At 40.5% G+C, this 14,393-nt stretch overlaps 1 protein-coding gene across 3 annotated transcripts in view; it reads left to right on the top strand.

The window, feature by feature from the left end:
• CCDC88C (coiled-coil domain containing 88C) overlaps positions 1–14,393 on the top strand; it is a 95,837-nt gene that overhangs the window by 23,910 nt on the left and 57,534 nt on the right. For all 3 annotated transcript variants that reach the window (XM_059474065.1, XM_059474064.1, XM_059474063.1), the window contains exon 4: positions 13,973–14,042. In XM_059474065.1, the coding sequence (XP_059330048.1) occupies positions 13,973–14,042 (70 nt within the window). The remainder of the gene's footprint in view (positions 1–13,972; positions 14,043–14,393) is intronic.

The following is a 14,393-nucleotide window of genomic DNA, read 5'->3' as shown; positions in this document are numbered from 1 at the left end:
CTACAGTGTGTTAATCTTCAATTTAGCAGATCATCTGCATATTTCCACTGTCAAAACAAATTGCTTCGTTTGGAGGTTCAAACTAAAATGCCTGATTTTAGTACCCTGTATTTACTGGGTATGTTAATGTTCTAAAAATACAAACTGTGTTTTCTGAGACTTTAAGGAACAGTGGATTTGGGTACTGCAACTGAGGTGCCAGAGTACCTAGACTTGTGTTAAGGTACTGTATTATAACTGCTGGATTTCTCTAATTGCTTCCTTCAGGTAGTAAGCATCTATTTATCCCTTTATCATTTGTGGGAGCTGCATGTTTTCTGAGCAATGTGAAGTAAGACCATTAGTTTGGATGCACAGCTTCAAAATGCGGACTATTACTATAGGTTTGAATTCGTTTTACTGTAACATTCTTTTGGTGAGTGGCTGAGCCAGTTCCCATAGAGCTCCAGTTTCTGATGGGCCATTCATCACTGAACTAATTCATGGTACTCTGAGACAAACTGGTTTGTCAGAGTAATTTGATGCCTCCACCGAAGTATGTTTAAACAATGATGCAGAGCCATTTTAATAAGTTTTTTTAAAAGCTGCTACTAAACCAGAGGAAGATAGTCCTTATTCCAGCATTTAACATCATTGTCATTCCTGAGTTTGCAGTGGAGCTTGCATGGCTCCTTTTTATGTTTTATAGTGGAACTCCTTGCCAAGGTTTTGTACTTTACTGAGGTGAAGAGTGTAAACACTGTCTTTGTAGATAAAATACTGCTTGTGCTACATTTTTCTGATTGTAGTGTCCCTGAAAATTTCATTGGAAGCTGCTTCTAGGAATCAGGCTTCTTCCACACCACCAAGGAGGTTTCAGCATGCTTTGAGTGCTGCTAGGCTTAGATCTGGTACTCAGTAGATACAACAACAATATAAACGTTTTTATAACCTATATCTGCTGAAATACTAATAATCTTTATTTCTACAGACAGTGCAGCCCAGATGTGCTGGATGGGAGGTGTTGCTGTTCTTTGCAGCCTGAGGCTTGAATTTCTCTTGCCTGGAGCAATTTTTTTGGGGGGTTAGTTACTGTCCCCTCCTCTGCTCCCAGCTCATAAGGTTGCGCTGCTGTTGTTTTGTGATCTGGTTGATAGGGAGCTCCAAGTCACTTGATACTTCATATTGAGTTTCCCTCCATTATGTTGCTTAAATAATAAACCTGAGCTCTGCTGGTGGAGGTAAGGGATATGAGCCACGTGTGAGGCAGCTTGGAAATTGCTGAGAACCATACATGCCTGCCACCTTTGTGTGCCCTTCAAGGACACTGAAAATTAAGTAGTATGATCTAAAAAATGGTACTTGTGATAAAGAAGGGGGTTGGTAGTATGCATAGTTCTACTTTTTCTACCTACAGCCAAGGTATCTCCTTGTGTTTGGGGGCCCTTGCTGACTTTGAGTATTTTGTGACCATTTTTTAAGGTTTTCCTCTATAAATACAAGGTCTTGAAAGTTGCTTTTTCTTTCAGCTATAAATGAGACTTTTGTATGAACATATGATAGATTGACATCCTCTCTCAGGAAAATGCTAAACATCACAGCTTAGAAGGAAACTGTATTTTGTTGATATAAAAAAAAAAATCAGTGGTCAAAAGCCTAAAAACTGGCATAGTGGTGTTATAAGTTACTTCGTCTGAAATGTTAGTAATAACAAAGTGACACAGCTTATGTCAGTTTCTCTCACAGATAGCATAAAGATAGAATTTTTGGGGATGTAGCAGTATCCTTTACATTTTTTTCTCTTATCATGGGTATTTCCACAGTGTTGTATGCTTTGAGTGTGAGCTGTGACTACTGATCAGTAATGAAGAAGTATAAAATGTGGGGAAAAGTCTTCTCTTAAAACAGTGTCATTACTTAACTGAGTTTTCTGATACAGAAACTGTCTGCTAGGGCTGTAGTGAAAGAATGCTTAAACTGAGCTCTGTGGTATGAGGCTGGTGGGGGAGCAAGAAGGGTAAAGCTTTGCTGAGTTAATTAATGTTAACAGTTATGAGTTATCTGCAAGATTCACAGTAGATTACGCAGATTGTATTAAGCGGGGTTAATCAGTCCTTTCAGATACTTAAAGGAGCACTGTTAAGCTCTGGCAAGACTGAAAGTTCTTCTTGAGAGAATGTTTGCATGAGCAAGTATGCATATGTGTGTGAATGCATAGCCTGGATTACCATTGATAAGGAAATTTTGCCTAGCAGCTACCACACAGGGATATTGGCTATTTCCTGTTCTGTGTATAGGTGAAATTGTGGCAGCTGTTGGAAGCGACTTTTTCCTTTTGTCTCTTTTTGGTCATAACTCTCTTTTGGTGAAGTATTTCCCCTGCTGTGCAGTAAGGAGATCTTTGCTGTCCTGTGATGTTAACTGCTCTTTGAATTGTGGACTCAGTGTGGCTTCATGGCTTTTCAGCATTAATTTTTAATGTCTTTCTCTTGCAAATCTGTGAAATAGAATGTGGAAGGTGAGTGGGGTTTGTAAGTGTGTAGGGGGTGAATTCATCATAAAGAAGACTTTGATAATTGCAGATGTAAAGTCTTGATGTACCACAGCACCTTGTGCTGTGATTTTCCATATTTGTTCAAAGTGTTCATTTTTTTTAAAGCAAGTGTTATAGCAACTATTTTTTGGTGTAAATTCTCAGACTTGAGGTAAGTTGGGTAAATGACCTGACCCTGAAAGACTAACGTTAAATTTTATCACGTATACAGCGTGTCACAGGGTGGTTTTTCGGCCTTTTAGCGGCCTTTTCAGTGTTGTGTGTTTAGGAAGCCACCTTGTTGCTGCTGTGTGGTGTGGGGCAAGATTCCTGATGCTCCTGCTGTTGAGCTGTGGGGACTCCAAATAATTGAATGTGGGGGGACAGGTGCATACAACAAATCACATGGGGCTTCCAGAAGGATTTTGCTTGTTACTGGTCTGAGCCGTTAGAATAATACCGGAGTAGTAGGCGGGAAAAATAGCAGAAACACATATACGCAAAATTCAGTGTACGTGTATCCAGATACATGTGTGTATATCCATTTCTTGTTAGAGGATGGTATTTCTGTTACTGTGGGACGCCCGGAAGGCACGGGCAGCAAGTGAACTTCCGTGAGATGGGGATGGCACAGGAGAGGGCAAGTCCCCCAGTGTCCTGGGATGGATGTCCTGGAGCTGCCCCAGGTCCCCTCCTGGACCCGCTTGCTTCGGGTGGACGCTGGGCACTCAGCATCCTGAAGCATCACCGATTTTTACCCTGGCAGCTCCAGGCTGGCAGTTTACGAAGGGATCAATGCCAGCGAGGGGTCTCGGTGGGCTGGGACTGAGGACGAGCCCCTGTCACCTCCCCGCTGGCAGCACGGTGGGTCAGTCAGGGAGGCTGCGCTCGACCCGGCCATTGCCTCTGCTTTGCGCCTGACCTGGCTTGGCCGAGGTGCGAATTGCTGGCAGCAAACTCCGTGAATAGCCCAGTGACAACTGCAAATAACTGTGTTTCCTCTGCGTAGGTACCGTGCCCCCCTCCGAGGGGGACGCAGAAACTTTCCAGATGGAAAGGTTGTTTGCCTTTGAAAACAAATGAACATAGAAAATCTAGAAAGGGAACGATGAGAGCCCAGTGGCTATTTTGAGGACATGGCTTCCTTTCCTTCCCTTTGGTTTTATTCACTGCTAGATTCCGTGGTAATCTTCCTTTTCCTCCTTTATCTCTTCTATTATTCTATTCTATTTCTCTTGTATTTCTTTTATTCTGTTTCTTCTATTGCAACTCAGTGCTAATGGTAAAATTGATTATCACAGTAAATGTTGGGAGTGTTTTCCTTCCAAAGGGTGCGTGGGTTACCTTGAAAAAGTCATGTGAAATTTATTGCAGCTTCTGCACCTGTACAGTGCAAGAAGTGTTGACGGTCTTGAAAATTCTCTGCGTGTTCCCTGCCTGGGGCAATCTGCTAGCTATAAAGAGAAACACCACTGTACGTTTGTGCATGGGAGACCCATCTGACCTGCCTTGAAGCTTCTCCCTTAACTTAAAAAAATTGAGACTATTACTGCAGTGGCAAAGCACCTTGTTGAACTTGTTAATATTGGGTAAATTAAATGATAGTGATAATGCAGTGATACACTGAAGTAATGATGTGCTGGATATAAATTCTGCATTAGAGTAGTTGGAAAGCTTATAACATTAACCTGCAATAATACCTGTTAGAGGTTTTTTAGGAGTATTTGAGAGGGGGGCATGCCTGAACTGCAAGGACTCCACTCTGCATTAATGGTACTGAAGTTTTTAGTGCCCTTGGTAACTGGTTGGTAATGGCAGTTTGCCTACAAGAGACCATCAGGCGGTTGTAGCAGAAAGCACCTGACATAATCAGATGTTTAGCAATTATGGACTCTTTTGTTTCAACTTACAGACCTTCCCAAAAAACCTTCCCCAGTCACCTCATTTGACCCATAGCACCATACTGTTGGATCAGGCATCCTTGTAGTGTAGAACAGCTTGTTCCCTGTACCCTCTCCTCTTCAGACCAGCTGGAAACTTCCCTCTTCTGTAAATCCTACATGGGTTTTTGCATGGTCACCTGCAAATGCCTCATGGACCCCTCTTGCCCAGGCTGCACTCTCTGTTGCAGTTAGGTAATAAATGATGGCACAGTGACTGTGTGCATGCTTCCTGAAACATTAGTTTGTTGTCCAATACTAGGTTGCATGTAAGCTGCCCAAGCACAAGTTTCAAGCTTGTGTGGAGACTCATGGTTAAAAATCTTTAAATTAGCTTTTGGAAATTAGTCGGTTTAATTTAAACTTAATTGATTTTTTTTCCCTTCATATTTATAAACATGCTCGGTGGAAAAAGTAGGACAAGTGCTGTCACACCAGTTGCTCAGTTCTCTGACAGGTATTCTTCAGGCGCTGTCACAACCATTTTCTTCACTGGAAGAAAAAAAATTGTTCCGGAAACACTGAGTTTCCTGAGTTGGAGACAAAGATTTTCATGCATTTCAAAGTGATCTTAGCAATAACCTAAATGTTTATTCCATAAAATTCCTGTTGGTCATCACTTTGTGAATACTGTCCATGTATTTGCAGTTTGTCAATTTCTAGGTGTCATTTTCTGTGTTGCTCCAGTGCTACCCATTTGTGTCTCTGAAAATGGTTTACCAGTGTAATGTTAATTAAATCTTGTTTGTTCAAGGGAGCATTATCCTGGGAAGACCAAGCATGTTTGTGCTTGTTTCTGAGCCTTTAACTGCCTTATATTTGAGCAGCTCTGAGGATGTTTGGATGTAGTGAAGGCAAGGCATGGAGCCTTTTGCTAACAGAAATATTTTTCTCTGTGAGCTCTGACCCCATGGCAGGCAAGACGGCTGAGACAGTGGGATGTTACCAGCATTAGTAAGAGTGGCAGGGTAAAGCAGCTTGTTTTGTTTGGTGACTAAGAGGTAGATCAAAGGTTTTTCATGAGTTCCTGCTTCAAACAGGACATAAGATTTTCAGATTGGTAACAGTCAACTTTGATGTTAGTTTTGCTTCTATTACCCTTAGTCACTGATGAAATTTGACTCATACATTCACATTATAGTTGTTTGCATCTGTTAGGCCTTCTGTTTGCTACTAAAATGTTTTTCATAATACTAGAAATCATGAAATTATCCCATTTTTGTCCCCTCTCTGCTTTATTAATTTTTTCTAGTTTGACAGATTTGTTTTCATATTTAAATTTCAGCTTTGATTTGGCTTTTCAATGTTTTTACTAGAGAAACATCAAAATTATTCCTGTTACACATGCCCCTGTGCCCTCACAGGAGTAACAGTTTGTTTTAGGGTTTTCCCCAAGAAAACACATTCTTTTTAAAGCAATATTCGTACTAATAAATTACAAAAAGTATACGTTTGTGCTACCTAGCTCCTGCTCATTATTTATCTTTGGGAAAGTATGATTGCTATAATGTGTAGCTAGTATTCCTACATCTTCCCATCTTTGACTCCTTATTTCCTTTACTTTTGACTGCTGCTTTTTCAGGAGTTGTGTCATAATTGTCAGTCTGGTGGTTGCCTGCTTCTTTAGAGTCTTGGCACATTTTCAAAGCCTGGACCCCCACTGCAGTGTTGAAGTTGCAATACAGATCTTTAGTTCTGAACCTCTCTTAAGTAAGCCTCACAACTTGCCATATTGTTGCCTTGGGTTGAATAAGTTTGGTCTTCTTCGTGGCATATAGCAATTGCGTTAGGAAATCCAGTGTATTTTATGTGAACTGGTATCATGTGCCCAGTTAGGTGTTTGCTGTGTATGTTTTATATAAACACATAAGCCTCCCAAGATTTAGAAATGCTTGTGATAGGAGAAATGGCAAAATGTAATAGGAGAAATGCTTGTAATAGGAGAAATGGCAAAAAACAGATCTTACACATAGTCTTCCTTAGAGAAGCTTTAATTGTGTTGGTGTTTGTGGCTTGATAACAAGCTCTATTATAATATAATTGTTTTCACTCCAGTGATCAAGGGCAGTGGAGCAGAGTTTGTACCTCAGAGCTCTGCATGGCTAATGTGTTTGTGTTTTGGTATCAGGCTTCAGTGTTAAGCTTAAATACAGTTGCTCAGTTTTAGAGTTTGATGTGAAACTTTTTGATTATCCCAATAAAATATGTCCAGTGTATGGGGAAAACTGACTTCCTTTTAAAACGAGTGTGTGCTGGGTGCTGAGTTTCAGGGAATTTAGTGGTGCTTTAAGTCTATTCTGATGGCCTATGGTGGTTTTTTACTGTGTTAAGGTGAATTTGGTCCTTAGAGACCACTGTAGATTAGCTGGAAGTGTGTTCAACAGATGGGTTGCATTTTAGCTGGTTAGATTTGTAATGTCAAGTGACAAGCCTTTAACACAGAACATTGCATACTCCCTGTTACTGCATAAACCACCTCAGGACAAATCTAAGATGAAATAAAATACAAGTCAAGAGTAATTTGTCAGGACACTATTACAAACATGTGTACTCACTGGCACATAATTTGAAAAGAGAAGTTGAGGATAAATCAAATAGGTTGTTTATTTGCAGCAAAAGTAGATAAATTAGTCAAAGGTGCTGTTGGCAATAAAAGCAGGAAAACACAGTGCTCCACAATTGGATTTTCTACTCTCTGGGTCAAATCAATATTGCCACTAGCCACAACCACAGGGCTGTATGTTTTATTAACAGAGATTATTCAACCTGGAGTTAGTGAAACTAGGATAAAAAATCCACTGCTATACATGCCATTGTTCAGAAGTAAATGTACACTTTTGTATTTAGAGTGATTAAAAAAATAAAATTTGTGTGACTGATGTGTGTTAGTCTGTCCATTATTTATTCCACTAAAATAGAAGTAAAACTGTGTCCTATAAAAGTACCTTTATTTAAGTACACAGATTTTTTTGTGATGTGAACAATGTGCATTGTGAACAATTTCATCTTAAAGCAAAATGTGTTTATCAGGACTTGTTTTGCTTCCCATGCCCTCTGATATTTGGAGAGATGTAGTTCCCTCCAGCCAGTTCATAAAGCAGTGAGAATGTACATGGTGAATCATATTATAGCCACAGAATCTTATTTTCATTTCCTTCCTCCATTGCTTGTTACTTTCCCCCCCCAACTTGTTAGTAGTTTACTGAACTTGGGTATATATAACAAGTTCTTTGTTCCAGGGATGCTTCACTGTTTGTACAGCTCCAGTGGATGAGATTTTACTCCTGGATGGGACCTCTGCACCACCTGAATACAAATAACAAAACCTGAGCAATGAATAGGGTGCATGGTTATGCCTGGGTCCTTCTGAGTATTTTGAGAGGTTTTATGTGATAGTCTATTATATGCCATCCAAATCTCATATGTGTAATTTTTAAAAATAAAATCTGTTCTTACATGGTGTACTTACACACTGATAACAGTTTTGTCATTTAGTTGGCTGTCTGCACCCTGCACAGACTGAGCACAATTAAGACTAGGTATGATTCCTTCACATTCCCTCCCACTGAGATTCCAGTCTACAATTGTCAGAACAGATTATTTTCAGCAGATGAGGCCACAGTTATTTTAGTGGCTTTTGGGTTTCCACTTGAAGGGTCTTTAGAAATGTGCTTTGTAATTTGCTGGTTTTCAGAAGGAAAAAAAAATCCATTTAAAGACAGCTAATCCTCTAGTCCATCACATAACGAATACAATTGTTGCAGAGATGAGCAAAGTTCTTAATCAAATTTTGTCATGTATATAATGTGTTGGCAGGGAAACAATACTGAGTCACATACATACATGGTGTCATCAGGCCTGCTTGCATGGTAAGATGTACATGAAAAACATGTCAATAAACCATTTGTGTTTCACTTCCTTGTAATTTCTGGCAACAACTTGTTTCATCTTGTCTAATCTTTTGTAAGACCCTGCCATACAGCTCACAGAATCTTGCTGTGATTTCTCTGTCACCATTAATAACTCCTCAGATAATTACAGCAACCCCCCCAAACTTTATGAAGCTTACATCTGTTGGAAGACAAATATATTTTTTGTCTAAAATATAATGTCTTTGTAGGCTGAAAATAGCTTTTCATTATTATTTTAATACAAAACTGGGAACTTTGAAAAAAAACAACTTAAAAAGCAACCCTTGTGTCACAAATTGCTGTTTAAAATGTGTTTATTTTAAAGCTTGTTCATTAGCATGTTTGTTCTTCCTTAGAATTCTGATTCCAGAAAAAAATTTAGGTTTGATTGTCCCTTGGAGTGCACTTTGCCTGGGAAATGCAGCTCCCAGCCTTTGTGGCAGCATCCAAAGGCCCTTAAAATGTATAGGGGCAAAGCTGGCACCCCATCCTGCTGCTAGGGGGCTTTGGGCTGGTGCAGATGGCCACTGATTCCTGCTGAGACCTTCTCTGAGGATTGAGTGCTTCACCAAACATTTCCCACTCCAAGGATGTTTGTGAGATCAGATCCATACTGAGGTTATCAGAGTAAGGTGTTGCCTGTGCTGCACAGATAGGACTCTTCTTTCCTCCCCTGTTGGCCTGAGTTGCAGATAAAATGTAAGCCAGATTCCCTGGCTAGGTACTGTTTGCTTTTGCTGGTATAAATAAAGCTGATGATGGTTTTTCCTCATGGGCATTTTAAATAGGAAAGCACCATTTGGCTCCCAGTCAGCTGGGCAATTAGCGTTTTATAGCTAAGCAATATACTTAAATGGAATTGCTTGGCTTGAGCATTGAATTACAATGACTGTTAGACTGCCTCTCTCCTTACATAATTTATTTAGTACTGCTTCTTGTTTAGGATTCAGGCAGAGGTTAATTTAATTCTGCATGAGAAACTAGTAGTTACTCTACATTAATGCTGTGCTGTATGGTAATGCAGGGAAAGGTTTTTTTGTAAAGCTTGTGTTTGCTGGGTCTCTCAGCCATGGAAAGGACAATTTTACCTACTCCTTTCCTAGCAATTCATTCATTGCAAGAGCTGTTGGCACACTTAAATTGGGACTAAAAAAGTGCATCCAAGAATAATACCTTAAGACCATTTTATTCCATGCTGTTGTTGCATGTGTATTTTTAAGAAGCAAATATATATTGAAGTACAGTATGGGCCAAGGAGACTTTGTTCCTACAAAATTACAAGAGGCCCACTTAGCCTGTTACAGGTAAATAGAATGTTGATATGTGACCATGGAGACTGCGAGGCAGTGGAAGCTCTGCATCTCTGCTGAGGATCTGAGACAAAGAGCAAACATCCGGTGTGGGTGATCTTGGAGGGATAAGAAGAGGATGCAGAATATGCCTCAGCACTCCAGGAATGATTAGAAACTTTCAGATGGAGAGAATGAATGTGTTTATTCATGCAATTTAGTAAGCCTAAATGCTTAATTTGGTGCTTAGAATTTTATCCTTAATCTTGTATGTGTCTTGATTTTTCCTAAGGCCCTTGACTGTCTGAATCAATGTGGAGGAATTTTGGCTTTATTTTGTCTTAAGCTTCTTTTTAAAAAAGTGATTGCAAAGAGCTTGCAAATGTCAGGCAAGTTCATAGCAGGGGCTTAGACACCAGAAGGCTGCTGAGAGAAACAGAGCATTAATATTTGTTTAACCTTAGGATTTCTAGGTAACTCACTGATATTTCTTGGTGTACCAGTCCTAGATGCTTCCAGCAAAGCTTACCTGTGGCTTAGGCAGTGTCCCTCTTGTTCCTGGGGCACCACAATTGTCCCAGTCAGCTTCAGGCTCCATGTCTCTGTGAGCAAACACCGCAGTCGAGGTCTGAGCACACAGTGTGACCTTCCTTGAGAAGCCCTCCCTGGCAATACAAGGCCATGTAACTGATTGCTCAAACCTTTGTGGGCTTTATCTACAGAGTTTGAGTGCCTGGCTCAAGAAGTGTAAGACTTGGCTGCTGATCCTTATATTTTGTGATCGTGGTGTTGGATGTACTACCTAGAAGTCTCCATTCTTGCAACCGTTACTGCTGTCAAAAGACATTGGACAAATCTCCTCAAGCTTAAAATATCCTGTTCTTTGGGTGAGGAGCATTTCGGAAACCTACAGGCACTGCACTGAGCACTGACAGGGCTTTGTTTAGATTCCCTAAAAAACCCTTCTGATACCAACATTATTTTCTCACAAACCGTAGTCTGAGGGAGGTGGTTGCTGACTTGCAGTAGCTGGCTTCTGAGTTGGTTAAGCTGTAAACCTGGCAACTCAGTTTCTAATGGTTTTAATGATCTGGGACATTTTTACCATGTGTTGTTGTAACCTTTACCGTTTTAACCAAGCTTTAGTTGTGCTGTAAAAATGATTACAAGGCCTCTCAGTGGAGGAATTAGACTTTTTGCTTGTACAGTTGCTCTCCAGGGTGCTCTGGATTGCTGTAGGCTATTTGAAATGTTTGAAAACCCTGCTTCCCTCTCCAGCAGCTCCTGCCTGGATGTGTTGCCCCTAGCCATGCTGGTTGCCTGAGGCAGAAGGATTTGCACACACCATTTGTGCCTCTGCTGCAGTCTTACAGCTGTGTTTGATTTCAAGCATAACATTTATATCTAATACAATAATACAGCTTGCTGCCCCTGTGGGGGAATGGGCCATTTTATCTACTGTTTCTTTTTTTGTCCAGGTTAAGCCAATGGCCAGGGTAGCTGTACCCTGGGAGATGGTTGGGTCCACAGGGCCCTTTGACTCTTAGTGCCAGCTCACAGGCTGGAAACAGCCCAGCTCCCTGCCTGAAGCCAGAGTTTGAATTCATGGGGTCTTCAAGGAGGAATTATAAGATCTGAGGGGAGCTGAGAGGCCAGGCTGAGGCACAGCGTTTTACTTGTGTAAAATGTTTTTATTGTGTGATAATCTGTGTTATTACTGCTTCAGAGAAGGAAAACAAGAAAACATTGATAAATTATAGAAGTTGAAGAATTCCTGATGTGCTTTTAGGTGAGGAGGATGTTAGTTCTATTTCCAGATGTGGGATCTTGGGCAATCAATCTGACATGTGGTCACATCATCTTTGTCAGTCACTGAGTGTCAGCTGAGCTTCACTGACTTTCTGGGGTTTCAATCTGGACAAAATCTGAGTTAAATTCATCAGTGTGGAGCTTTCCCTTGGCATGTTTTATCTCGTGCTTGTGATTGTGTGAGTGGATGGTTCACTGGTACATTGGTTCGCAGATGATAATTTATTAAACTGAAGTAACTCTGTTTCTCTGACTTGCTTTCCTGAGCTTGAAAATAGGCAGCAGGGGCATTGACCTTCCTGTATAAAGTGTTGAGCTCTGCTGGTGAGCTGCACTGTAAGTCAGGTGTTATCATCACAAGCACTAATCTGAAGGCAAAAGCTTTTAGAATAATACAGATAATTATCTGTTTAATTATTTTACTTTAAAAATAAACGGGTCAGAGTGTCATGTCTTGCAACAATCAGAATCTTTCACTCTTCCAGGCTTGGGGCCATTTCAGCTTCTATTCAGTGACTGTCAGATTCTTGCCAGAAGATACTGAGCTCAGACAATTATGAGAGAGTTCAGTCATGGTTGTGTTGGGTGGTATACTCAAATAATTTTGCAGGAGGAGCTCATGGGAATGTTGACAGCATAAAGGTTAGCAGCAATGTCTTTAGTGTCTGCCAGTTAAAAAGCTACAGATCTGATGGTTACACAAAGACAACGCGAATTCCTTATGCATTCCTGCCTCAGTGCTGCTCCACGTGCTGGGTGACTGGAAGCAGAATTCTTTCTCCTCTTTTTTGCCATGGAAATTGCTGGTTAAAGCTCAATACTTCAGTATATGCAAAGTCTGATTTTTTTTTTTTGTTTAAAGCCTCAGTGCCGTGCTGTGTTGTCATAGCACATGTTGCAGTCCAGCCATGTGCTCTTACATCCAATAGATTTTGCACCTGTTACAGTAAACAAACTTTGTTTAATGTGTCTCAAATGCCCAAAATAGAAAATGTATTTGGCTAATGAGTCAGCCAGTGTTTGGTCTGCAGTAGCCAAGCTTCACATTACATAAAGGACTATAGAATCTTTTTCCTTAACAGCTCCAGAAATCCTATTAGCTGTGACACAGATATTTCTACTTTATCCAACAAGAAATGTGTTTTGGTATGGATCAGAAGAAAAAAAATGAAATGTGTTCTGTCCAAAACATTTTTTTAAATATGCACTCTGATTGCTTATCAAAGGCTGCAGGCTCTCTAAATTATTTCCTCCTTCAATCAGGCTTAATTTTGCTCCTGTGGTATAACTTTAAAAGCAGAGAAATAACAATGGGTAGCTGGGAGGGGAAGTGTCAGGGTGAATGGGTGATTGTTTCAGGAAGTGTGTTACTTTGCTGCACTGTGGTGCTTTTTCCCCTGGTCTGAATGCTTTGCAAGTATCAATGCTGTGCCCTTCCAGTGGCCTGGGGGTAGTCTGGGAAGTGGAGACAAGCCGGAAAAAGGCACCTGCCAAACATTTGGTTGAATTGTATCTGTGAACTTTTGTTTCCTAAATCTCAGCACAGTGGTTCAGTCATACAACTGTTTTCCTCCCCATCTTTTTATGTGAACTAAAAACCCACCTGCAAAATGTTTTATCCAGATCATCACAAGTGGGGGTGCTGGAAACTGCAAGTCAAAGGTGACAACTGTACTGCTCTGCTCTTCGTTTCTGGGCTGCATGGCTGGTTGTATTACTGTACAGAATCCCCTTTGCAATGTATTTATTTGAGCAACTTCAGATGTTGTACCTGCCCCAGGGCTTATAGCCTTTCTTCCCCCTTAAACCATTCTGTGATTTCAGAGCAGCTTCAGACAGATGCTCATTCAGATGTTCAACCTGATGTACATCTCCCTTCTGTCATCTCCCCCAAAATAAAATGACCCTTAATTATGTAATGAACATAATTTAATTCTGTTTTACTCCTGATTAAAAACAATGCAAATAAATCTAGAACTTTATATCCAGCTTCTCTGGGCAGTGCCAGATGCCTGGTCGAGTGCTTTTCCCTACACCCACTTCCCCAGCCCATCCTTAAATTTTCAGACCCATGAAATAATGTGACCAATTATTTGAGTTACTCAGACTTCACAGAGTGGCTTAGGTATGTTTGAACCAGCTGCATTTATATGCCCTGAACCATGGCAGCAGCTGTATGTTGCACATCAGATGAATACAGGTCATGCCTGGGGTAAAGGCATGAATGATTGGTGTGCCTGGCATGGTCATGCATTTATCCTGATTAGTGCCATGGGACCCTTTAAGTTCCATATTAGCCATTGTTAAAAGAAAGTGATTAGTCTGTGTTAGCTCTGCAACCTGATGCTATCTTCAAATAGTGATTCCTCTCTCAAGTGGGGCTTCCTCTTGTGACCTCTGACCTAGCAGTATGTTAAAAGCTTTGTAACTGATGGAGCTTTGTATTCTTTGTGGTGGAATTGATTTGGATTCCTTCACACTGAACTTTGTCTGTTGTTCTCTTTTGTTTAGGAGGTCCTTCAGCAGCTGATTGTAATGAATTTACCAAATGTTTTAATGATTGGCAAAGATCCTCTTTCTGGTGAGTAATTCATTGGGTTCTCCATCCTCCTCCTCTGTACTACTAAATAAAGTCTGTATTTTTTTTTTGTCTTCTTAAACAATTCTGTAATTCTGTTCTAACTAAGTAGGAAAACACTTTAAAGATTGCAGCCCTTAACACTAAACTATGTCCCTAAGCACCACAAATATGTCTTTCAAATACTTCCAGAGATGGTGATTCAACCACTTCTCCAGGCATCCTGTTCCAATCCTTGACCACTGTTCCAGTTAGGAATTTTTCCTAGTATCCATAAGAGTATTCTTAAGCCTCCCCTGGTGTAACTTGAGGCCGTTTCCTCTTGACCTATTGCTTGCCATGTGGGCAAAGAAA

This window comes from Ammospiza nelsoni, chromosome 6 (assembly GCF_027579445.1).
Source record: "Ammospiza nelsoni isolate bAmmNel1 chromosome 6, bAmmNel1.pri, whole genome shotgun sequence".
Taxonomy (NCBI): Eukaryota; Metazoa; Chordata; class Aves; order Passeriformes; family Passerellidae; genus Ammospiza; species Ammospiza nelsoni.
This window is presented reverse-complemented; position numbering and strand designations above follow the sequence as displayed.